We start from the raw sequence: 10932 nt of genomic DNA on the forward strand, positions 1-10932 counted from the left end.
GACAATGAAGTCTTGAAGGAAGGCTCTCAGGTCAGTCATCGGGGTTTGCCTTCTTGTGACACTAGTCCTTGGACTCTACTCCTTTAGGTTTCGGTTCAGATCTCACCTTTCAACCATCCTGTCTAAAGTCTCCTTCACTGGCCTCTCCTCTCATCTACTTAGTTTCTTCATATCACCCTGCTGATTTCCATCACCAGCAAATGTCAAATCTATGGCAGGTTTGTGTTTTTATTTATATATGTTAACTGACTTATTTGTGTATCCCACTGGAATGATACATTCACAATATACTTGCAGAACTGTGCCTGGACCATCATGAGAGCAAAAAACTTGTCCAGTGAATAGTTGTTGAAGAAAGGAGCAAAATCTCCCCCAAACCCCAAAAGGCATCCTGTTCAGTGTGTGTCCAATAGGTATAGCTGCTGAGCACCAGGGCTGCTCACCATGCTCCCAAGAGGCAGAGTCAGGGAGGCAGACAGCAGGGTTTATTGAGGTGCACACCCATGTCTGGGTCCCAGACATGGGTTTTCTGGACTCTTTCCTGCCTTCTGTGGGGAGAAGCCCTCTGGTCTCTCCGAGACCTTCAATCTCTGGGCAGTTTATGTCTTGCCCTCTCGGCTAATAGTGCAGCACTGATCTTCTAGTGCCAAGAAACAGAAAAAGAGAGAGGCTCTGTATGGCCCCAGGTTTTTGCCACCTGACTCTTCATGGTCAGTCTTCCAGAGGTGGGTGGCAGTGCAGTAACCTCCACCCTAGGCTGAGGAGAGAAGGGTCCAGTTCCTCCCTGCCCCAGAGCCTAGTACCTGCTCCTGACAAAACAGGGAATAGTATTAAATATAAATAATTTATACAAAATGGCTCGTACAAAAAGCTGTGGGTTGGGGGAGAAGACGCCTCTGTGAGAGGCTGAGATGACAGAAAGGGCAGGAGAAGGGAAAGATACCTTCACCTCTCCTAGTCCCTTAACAAAGTCCTCCAGCCACCTAAGGCTGGAGGGGGGCTTTGGCAGGCAGGGGAGGGGCAGCACTGTGCCAAAGGACCTTCAGGGAGCCAGGCTGGTGAGCAGGGTGGTGAATCGCAGGGCCTGTCCTGCCAGTTCTGTTACACACTGCACCATCTCTTGGATTGCAGGGCTGGATGGGTAGCCCAGGGCAGCTCCCTTGACAGCCAGCACAGTGGCCCGCAATGCCTGGCCCAGTGCTGTACCTGCAGCCCTGACCTGTGCTCGGAGAGGGGCAGAGGCTGCCAGCCGGCCCAGGGTGTCCCCAACAAACACCAGGCGGTGAGCAGCCACCACCACCCTCTTGCTGTGGGGCACGAAGAGGCGTGGGGGCTGATTAGCCTGGGTATTGGACATCAGGGCTGCCACGGCCGCCTGCAGGGCTGAGTAGTGGCTCTGGCATTGCCCAGCGTAGAAGTGCAGGAGCTGTAGGTCTCCAGTGGACAGAACCAGCGGCTCCCCTGGGGACAGGGACTCCTGAGGGGCAAGAGGAGTGGTCAGAGGGAACATTCTCATTAGTGCCATTTCCTCCCTCACTTCTTTTCTCCTTCCTCCCTTTCTTCCCAAGGGCAATACTTTTAATTCTTATCTCTGCCCATCAGAAAGTTTAGATTCTAGAGAGAGTGGCAGTGAAGTGCCCAATGCTTGATATCAGATACATCTGGATTCAAATAACCTCAAACTTGATTTCAGACAAGGCTTTGAACTTGGTTTCCTTAACTCTAAAACAGGGAGTCTAGGACTGTACTGTCCAGTATAAACATTATGGAAACTACATATGAAATTTTAGATGTGTTAGTAGCCACATTAAAAGCAGTAAAAAAAAAAAAAAATCCTGGTATATTTTATCTAACTACAAATATAAAAATGTTATATTTTCAACATATAATCAATATGAAAATTACTGATATTTTTTCCCAGACTAAGTCTGCAAAATCCAGGGTGCATTTTATATTCATAGCATATTTCAATTTGAACTAGCCATATCTTGAGTGCTCAATAGCTATATGTAGCTACTGTACTAGATAGTGCAGTACTAGTATGTACCTCATGAGGCTGCAGTGAAGATCAATTGAGATGATGTAGAGAAAGGGCTTAGCACAGAGGTTTGCATTGCACTCCATGAGCACCAGATGTGTATTTTTTTTTTTTTTTTAAAGCTGGGTTTTCACCATGTTGTCCAGGCTGGTCTCGAACTCCTGACCTCCAGTGATCCGCCCACCTTGGTCTCCCAAAGTGCTGGGATTACCGGCGTAAGCCACCATGCCCAGCCTCAGATGTGTATTAACTGTGACTATGGTTAATACTAACGCATGCAATGTGCCTAGCACAGGATCTGGTACTTGGTAAACATCTGATAAATGGCAGCTATTGTGTTGCGACCATCTACACAGGGTTGAGGAAACCACCTCACTTTCTGAGGCCTGGAGAGATTAACTGGCTGCTTCAAAGCCCCTGGCTTCTCAATAGTGGAGTTGGGATTAGGAGCCAGGTCTCTTAGGAGCCCAGGAATTCACAGTTGGAAGGAAGCTTAGAAGTCCCCAGGCCCAGCTCTGACCCCACAGCTCAGAAACTTTCTGCTCTCCTGGCTGCTTGCTTTTCTGACTCCTCTCCAACACATTCTTTCCCCTCTTTCTGAATTCCTAACATCCTCTTCCAAGTTCCAGTTCCTTCCTGTAGGATTCTAACTCGCCTCCACTCTGTCCCTCCCTGCTTCCTGTGAACTCTCACTCCATCCTAACCTCTTTCCTTCCATGTTCGATGGCTCAGCTTTTCTCCCAAGTCCCTGTTCCTCCCTCACCAGCCCCCTTCCCTAGCACCATTCCCACCAGGGTCACCTGTGGTGCTGCTGGCATCCGACTCTCAGGCAGTTCAGGATCCTCTGTGCAGGCCTGATCCGGGGGCCTGGGTCCCTGAGCTTTGTCCATGCCCTGCAGGAGGGAATTGAGTCTCAGTGCTGGGGTGAGGGAGCAGGACGGGGTGGCCTCTGTAGCCTTTCTGCCCCTTCCTAGCCCCACTTCCTTCCCAAGGACACTTCTCTTATCAGAGGTTGTAGTCCCTTGACTCTAGAGAGCTCTGGTGGCCCCAGGCTGGGTCTAGAGGAAAACGGTGTGGCACTGGTACAAGTGTTGTGGCCAAGTACTGAAGTTGCAGGGTGGAGGGCCAAGGGAGAGGGAAGGGGGACAGAAGGGAGGCAGGGAGGCTCTGCCTCTGTGCCCTAGGCCTCCACATTCCTCCCCTTGGTCTCCCAAGGGTCCCCCTGGTGGGGCTGTTGAGGGGCACTCACCTTCAGGTGGACGTAGTCATACTCCTCGGCCATCGGAATGCCCTCGTACTCATTGTGGTGTCCTGCTGGGTCGTCTTGCACCTCCCTGCCCTCTGGATCCCACTCAACCTTGGTGCCCCCAAAGCCAGGCAGGCGGGGTGGAGGTGGGGGCAGAGGCCGGTCCTGGATGCTGCCCTTCCGTCCTGGGGCAGGAGAGGGTGCTGGGGAGGGGCTGGGAGCCTCAGGGACAGGCAGGGCAGGGAGAGGGCGGCGGGACAGGCTCTCAGCTGAGGGGAGCCGAGGCCTGTGTGGAGGTGGGGGACTTCTGGGCAGAAGCTGGGCCATGGCGTCCAGGTGAAGGGAGGCCGAGGCTCCAGGGGACTCTGGAGAAGGGGGAGCCTCTGGCCCCAGCAGGGGCACATCGTAGATCCCCTCATCAGTGCCCCTGCCCTCCCTGTCTGCCAGCAGTTCCTCGGGTGCTTCATATAGATTGAGTAAAGCTGATGCTCGTTTCAGGTTGGAGGGAGCAGTGTAGATGGGGGGCCCTGGCTCTCGGCCTCCTTCCCATTCCAGATCTGGTTCCAGCTCTGCAGATGGCTTTGGGGTCAGAGGCACATCATAGGGAGCATCATCCTCTTCAGGGGGCTGCAGGGCAACCCGGGTCAGAGGGTGGGAAAAGGAGGCGGGGCAGTCATAGGGGCCACTGGAGGGCCCCCGGAGGGCGGTAGGGGGCACATCGTAGACCTGTGGAGAGGAGTGGTCAGTTACCTGTCAGCTCAGCAATGAACCCTCCCTTGGGGCCATCTGTCTCCCACCCAACGTACACAGGGACCTCTAACCCTCACCTCCAAGACATCTCTGGGGGCAGCCAGCTGGGTCCCACTGGCCCTGGGGATCTTGTAGATGGGGTCAGGAGAGGGTGGGCGAGGTCCAGCTGGAAGTCCTGAGGCTGGACAGGGCCGAGCTGGGGGTGGCACCACATATACCTGAGGGATCAAATAGATGGGGGATCAGGAGGAATGGAGGGAGCAGTGATCAGATAATGTCTGAGTTCAAGGAGCTTAGAGACCTTCCAACTCCCTCTATACTGAGAGGGCCACAGCTCAGAATGTTTGGTAGACAAGTTTTGTCCAGTGCAGAGCAGTGAAGAGCTGTGGCCTCAGGGTTCTCCCTGCCCACCTGCTGCAGGCCCTGGGTAGGGACAGTAGGGGAGGAATGGGGCTCTTCTGGCTTGGGGTTGGGGAGGCTCCCACTCTTACCTCCTGGTCCTCATTGCTGTGATCTGGGGCTGGATATGGTGAGCCAGGCTGGGCTGGGGGCGCAGGAGAGAGGCTGGGCTTGGGTGCTGGGCCAGCAGGCAGGAGCTTCACCCTGTTGGCGGGCACAATGCCCTGCTGGCCGTGTAGGGAGCAGAGGCACCAGCCGTCCAGTCCACCAGCGCCCTCCCTCTGCAGGACCCGTAGGACGTCCCCTCGGCGGAAGGAGAGCTCCTGGGGGGACTCAGCAGTGTTGTCATATAGTGCCCGGGCCAGCTGGGCCTGGTGGGGGAGGTGGGAGTGGGGAGAAGGGTCTTCAGACCCCTTTCAGGTAATGTCACTCCTGCTCCAAACCCTTCGGAGCTCTGCATTTCCCTCAAGCTGAAAACCTGAACTCTGGATACAGCCCTTCCTGCCTGGGCCCTAGCTTCTCTCCAGCTTCAGCAGCTGCATTCTCCCTCTTCCTTTCTGTTCCTTGAACTAGACCAGCTCTCCTCAGAGAGGCTGATTCTTTACTCTTCTCCCCACCCTATTCTCTGTCTATCTCCACCTATTGTTTCCATCCCCATAATTTGCTTTTTTTTTTGTATCCATTTCTTCCCTCATATTGTAAACGCTGTGAACACAGGACCTGCTATATTTCTAGTCCTTGCAATAAGGCCTGACTTGGAATTGGTCAATACACATGTTGAATGAATTTCTTCCAAAGCTCATGAAGAAGCCCTGCTACGGTCCCTCACAGAATCTCCTTTACCTTCTCTCTGTTCCTGAGTCATTATCCCTCACTAGCAAAAGAGATTAAGTAGCCGCAGAGATCCCTCATTTTGAGACTGGGAAAGGCCTAGTCCAGACAGTGTGCCTAGGCATAACAAGAAAGAAAACAGAAACGAAGCAATTGTTTTGCTCTCAGTCTGAGGAAATAAGATTCTACCAGAAAAGGCTGAGGTTACCATGGAGAAAAGTGTATATTCTTGTGAGTGTGTGTGTGTATGAAAGGGGTTGGCAGGCCAACCAAAGCAAACATGTATCGTCCTGTTTCGTGTCGTGTCTGGTGGGGGCTTATAAGCTTTTTTTCATCAAGGGATTCATGTTCAGGTAATAAGTCACAGGTACCAAGTGCAAATGATGTGTCCAGAAACTGTGCAAATCTTTGCATTAATCAACTAATCTTACTTAATTCTCACAACAACCTTACAAGGGAGGAGCCATCATTACCCCATTTTGGAAAGAAAAGTGGAAGAGCTAGGTTAGTACTTTGCCCCACGCCATATCGCTGGCACAGCTGGTGGGGCATAATCTGAACCCTAAGCTGCTTGATTCCAGAGCCTGTGCTCTCACTCACTGTTCTACTGCTTCTCCACAATTACAAATGTAGGAATCTACTTAAAAGAAAGAGTAGTAACAGCGGCTCCGAGGCTCCCTAACTCAAAAGTGAGTCAAACGCATAGAAGGCCTTCTTGTATCCAATTTCCCTTTGCTATAACCCTTCGCAGTGCTCTTGCTCCATGATGTCCTTTGGTAGAATTAAGCTTAAACCACTTAAATACAATTATGTTCAGCTTCAGTTTTGATTGTTAAATGATGATGACTGCTGGTAGGATCCCAGGCAGTGGTGATTTACATGTAGTGTTTGAGAGCAGCTAGTTAGGCACTACTAGCCAGGTAGCCAAATGGACTGACTAATTCAGTAAAAAAGTCTCAAGTTAAAGATCTCAGGCAGGCTGCCACCAGACCCGGGGGAGAAGGATGCCCTGCTCAGTCAGCAGGAGTGCATGTTCCTCTTGGCTGATGTTTCCCTCTGGTGGTGGGGTTGTCCGGCCCTTCATGGCTGGGTGATTTTAACAACAAATTGCTTCTTCTTGCCTGATTCCCAACTCATCAAACCATTTTCTGATTAAATTTTGGTTTCTAAAGGATATTGTCCCACACAAAGAAAACATGCCAACCAGATGACACAAATTCCTGGTTAGCGCTGCACTTTTCTTTTTAGTAGTAAATTATAAATCAGTGTTTTGTATCTAGCCATGGGGATTAAAAGCACGGTTCCAGAGGCAGACCTGGGGTTGAGTCTTGGCTGTGTCCCTTTCTTTTAAAAATTTTATTTAAAATATTTATTAATTTAGAGATCAGCTCTTGCTCCGTGGCCCAGGCTGGAGTGCAGTGGCACAATCATAACTCACTGTAACCTCAAATGCTTTATTTCAGCCTCCTAAGTAGCTGGGATTACCGTTGCCACCCACTGCTTGGCGCTCTGTCCCTTTCTAGCCCAGGGAAGAACGGGACACAGCATTTAAGTTTTCTGAGTCTCAATTTCCTCCTTGGTAGAATTCCCTATTCACTTATCCATTTTCAGATGATAATGGCACTATCTTCACAAAGTGGTTGTGAGAACTGCATAAAGAAACTATGACAATGCTTAGCACAGGGCCAGGTGCAGTAAATGCTCAATAAATAATAACTGTTATTAGAAACCTGTGAGTTTGATTAGCACAAGTGCCCTTGACCCCAAAAAGAAAAATCCACCTTTTTGGGACTACAAAGCTGACCAGTTGGATCCTGAACCATGCATCTCTATGCCAGAGTACCCCTAGAGGTACTCTATCTCCAGAGGGCCTCCTTCCCCACCCTGAGCTAGGGTTTCCTGGCCATCATTACAGATTGAGGAACTAAAAGGAGTTTGGGGCCAGGTGCATTGGCTCATGCCTGTAATCTCAGCACCTTGGGAGGCTGAGGAGGGTGGATTGCTTGAGCCCAGGAGTTTGAGACCAGCCAGGGCAACATGGCAAAACCCTGCCTCTACAAAAAATACAAAACATTAGCCGATGTAGTGGTGTGTGCTTGTAGTCCCAGCTACTCAGGAGGCTGAGGCAGGCAGATCACCTGAGTCCAGGAGGTCAAGGCTGCAGTGAGCCATGATTGTGCCAGTGCACTCCAGCCTGGGTGACAGGGTGAGACCTTGTCTCAAAAAAAAAAAAAAAAAAAAAAAAATTAAAAAAAGCGAGTTTGGCTGGAGAAAGAACCAAAATTGAACTTGTCCTCAAAGGGTATGGGAGGACATTGGGTGGCTCTGTGCTTCTCTTTTCAGTCTCACAATTATCTCTCCCAGAGTCCCCACTGAGAAGGGACCAGAAAGCAGGTGACAGCCTCGCTTCCCTGGGAAACTTAGGCAGGACCTGGAAGAGGGTGTTGGAACAAAGCTGCCTGAATGTAGACTGCCAAGACTGCAGAACAGAAAGCAGAGGTGGGGCTGCCGAGCGCTCCTCCCTGTGTTAAGTTTGAGTTCTGTCCAATGGGGTCAAGCCTCTGGGCCCTGCCATTGCAGGACGGAGTTGTTGATGGACTGATTGATGATGGGTGTGGCCACTCCTGCTCTATACCCCGGCAGCGGCCCAGCTGACTAGTGAGGGAACAGCCAGTCTATTGCGGGTTTCAGAGGGCCTCTGAACTGTCTGGGAGGCCGCCTCCCACTGTCCCATCATGCCAGCTGTCTCCTCCCTTTGTCCTCATCCCTGGAAAGTGGCCTGAGGCTGGCTGACATCATCTCCCCTCCTCCCTCTGTCTTCTCTTTCTCCTTGCCTGATCTCCCTCCTTTGCTCTATTTCCCTCTTTTCCTTATCCCTAGAGATGGGCCTCCGTGGGCCCTTCAGCCTCTTGTTTTCCGTGAGCCACTAGGTCCTTTCAACTCCCTCCAAACCTTTCATTTGCCTCCCAATCACAAGCCCCCGCCAACCACCAGTGGCCATCTGTTCCCGCCCAAAAGGGAGCAGGCAGGACTCGGGATACACTTGCCCCCTCCCCTTTATTCAGGCGCAGCCTCTAGGAAGAAAAAGGAGAATGGCGAGGAGGCGGGGAGGAGGGGCGAGCTGGAGCCAGGAGGAGAGGGCATGAGGAGTGAGAGGGCGAAGGGAAACAAAAGTGAGAGGAGAGGGACACAGCCTCCTGGAGAAGAAAGGGACCAAGGAGAGAGACAAAGAGAGGGCAGAAATAAAGTGACAGGAGCGCAGGGCAGGCCGTGGAGGTCTCTCCCCGGTAGCCTCCTCTCCCTGGTGGACTCACCGACGTGGCAATGGCCATGGCTTTGGCCTCCCGTGCAGCCTGCCTCAGGCCAGGCTCGGTTTTGCTGACTTCAGCGGTGGCTGCCCCGCACCATGGTCCGCGGCCTCTAGGCCAGGAGGCCGCCCCCAGCTGTGGCGCCTGAGTCGTGGCCTCCGCCAAAGTTGGAGGAGGAGAAAGAAAACCCACAAAACTTCCCAAAGGAGAGGCAGGCTATCCAGGCAGGAGGAGGAGCGGGGCGGGCCGGGGCGTCGCTGCGGGACGGCATCCAAGGGCGCGCGCTCCGTGCTGTCCCCGTGGCCTCCCGGGCGCCACCGTCTCGGCCAGGCCCGGGAGCTGCCCGCCCTAGGCCGCAGGGGCGCCTCGGGCCCACAGGAGCCGAAAGTTCCTTTCTGGGGCCGAGACAGACGAGCAGGCGCAGGCGGGGGCTGGGCTGCGCTCGACGCCTCTCCAGGCCGCTCAGGAGAGCCTCGAGGGCTGGGAGAAGCCGCCTGGGAGAAGCCGCCGGGGCGGTTCGGCTGGACAAGCGAGTTTAGGGGGCCAACCCTCTCCACCCTACCGCCGCGGTGCAGAGCGGTGCTACCAGGGCTGGGGTCTGCGGCGGTCCCGCTGGGAGCGAGGGAGTGCGAGAACTGAGATGTTTGTCTCAAGTTGCTTGGCGCCAAAGGCCCCCGAGAGTGTGGCCGTGCGGCTGGGTCACCGGAGTGGCAGCTTCTGCCCAGACACTGGCACCCCCCGCGGCGCGGCGGTTCTCACGCGCGCACTCACTCAGCTCTCCCAGGGGTCTGAGGTCGCCACCACGGCACCTCGCCCGGGGCTGCAACAACCAGCACGCAGGCACCCCTGGAACAGACCGGACTGCCTTCGCGACGCGCGTCCCACGCCCGGAAGGTGGAGAGCCCCAGCCCCTTTCCAGCCCTCGGCTCCAGGGCTCAGCGCCACGCGCTCCGGCTCCCACCCCTGGCACCCGGCGCGGGCCTCGCAGGTCCCGCTCACACGCACCCTGGGCAGGGCCCCGCGGCGCGCCCCATAGCTTGGGGGCAGCTCCCAGGTGTCTCTGGGAAGGGAAAGAAAGGCCACAAAGCAAAATGAGCAAAAAGGCGAAGGAGGAGCAGAGGCCCGGGTCCTGTGGACTCGCCTGGGCTGGGGGTGGGGACACTGAGAGGGCTGCGAAGGCTCCGGGGGGGTCGCGCGTGGCCCCCGGGCTCAACCCTGGCTCACGGCTGCCCTTCCCACCCCTTCCTGGGCTCCAGGCCCCTCTCAGTGCAGTCCCTTTCTCCTCCCCTCAGGCCCTCTCCCCTCTCCTCTTCGTCGCGGGGCTCCGTCCTGGGGATTAAGAGAAAGGAGGGAGGGGAAAGGGGTGGAGAAGGGAAGGGGCGGAGGAGAAAGGGGGACGATCCTTCCAAAGGCGGGTGTTGAGTTTCAGCTCAGGACCCTCAGGTCCAACTGTCTGTTCCCACCCTCTCCCCGCCCCCGCAACATCCGCGCCTTAGTCCCAGTCCCCAGTCCCCCGCGCCTTCCTCCTCCAGACTCCGCGGCTGGCGATCGTGGTAGTCTGGTCCGGTCGGCTGCCTTCGGGAGCTTTCCTCTCCCTGCCACGCCCCCGTCTCCCCCGCCGCCCCGCGCCTCTCGGCCTCCTTTTCATTAGCCCCACATCTGTCTTTCCCATGGGAGGGAGCGCACGCCTTCCGCCCTGCGGGGCCTTTAGCGGAGCCTCTCGGCTTCTCAGTGCCTCCGCTGCAGGGCGGCAGGGTTCGCTGGGCCGTTCTTGCAGGGCACAGGCGGGGAGTCTAGTGCTGGACATGGATTCTCCCCCTGGTGACAGAACAAGAAGCTGGGCGTCTGGCCCCAGAGCTGCAGGCAGGCAGGTTGTGTCGCCTCTTATACTCCTCTGCCAGTCTGGGCCTGCCGGCCTACACAGCCTGGTTCATTCTTGCTGCTAGGAGGAGAGGACTGGGGACCACCGGCACAAAAGTTGGTAGAACTCTTCCAGAGGAGCTGAGATCTAGCCCCCGAGGAGTTTCCATTGAAAGGACATTGCTCCCAGCTTCTACACCTCCTCTGCCCTGGGATAACTCCTTAGTGTGTGCTGCTTCCCTGGACCTTACCTTTGGGACACATACATCAGGGCCTGTCAGGCTTGAGTGAAAGCCTGCCTTCCTCCATTTTTGAGATTCCTGGTATTTAAAAAGCAAGATGCCAAACAGGACTGAAAGATATGGTATATTTTGGATGTTTACGTTGAGCAAATTAACACTTCAAACACATACAATAGAGAATGACTCTGTGCATTAGCTTAGTTGGAGATATGATCAGAAATGTAATACAAGGCCCTGTGAACTTGAGGCTCTGGTCAG

General features: G+C 54.5%; 1 protein-coding gene across 1 annotated transcript; it reads right to left on the minus strand.

Annotated features, from left to right (window-relative positions):
- Positions 1-208: 208 nt before the first annotated feature.
- EFS (embryonal Fyn-associated substrate) lies at positions 209-10037 on the minus strand. Its single transcript, XM_032265442.1, has 6 exons — positions 8579-10037; positions 4526-4804; positions 4112-4252; positions 3288-4010; positions 2839-2931; positions 209-1477 (listed from the first exon to the last, which is right to left on the minus strand). Exons 1-6 carry the CDS (start codon positions 8594-8596, stop codon positions 1043-1045), a joined length of 1689 nt encoding a protein of 562 aa, XP_032121333.1. The 5' UTR covers positions 8597-10037; the 3' UTR covers positions 209-1042.
- Between the last annotated feature and the right edge of the window lie 895 nt (positions 10038-10932).

Source organism: Sapajus apella, unplaced genomic scaffold (assembly GCF_009761245.1).
Source record: "Sapajus apella isolate SASKATOON/1434 unplaced genomic scaffold, GSC_monkey_1.0 scaffold151, whole genome shotgun sequence".
In the NCBI taxonomy this organism is placed as follows: Eukaryota; Metazoa; Chordata; class Mammalia; order Primates; family Cebidae; genus Sapajus; species Sapajus apella.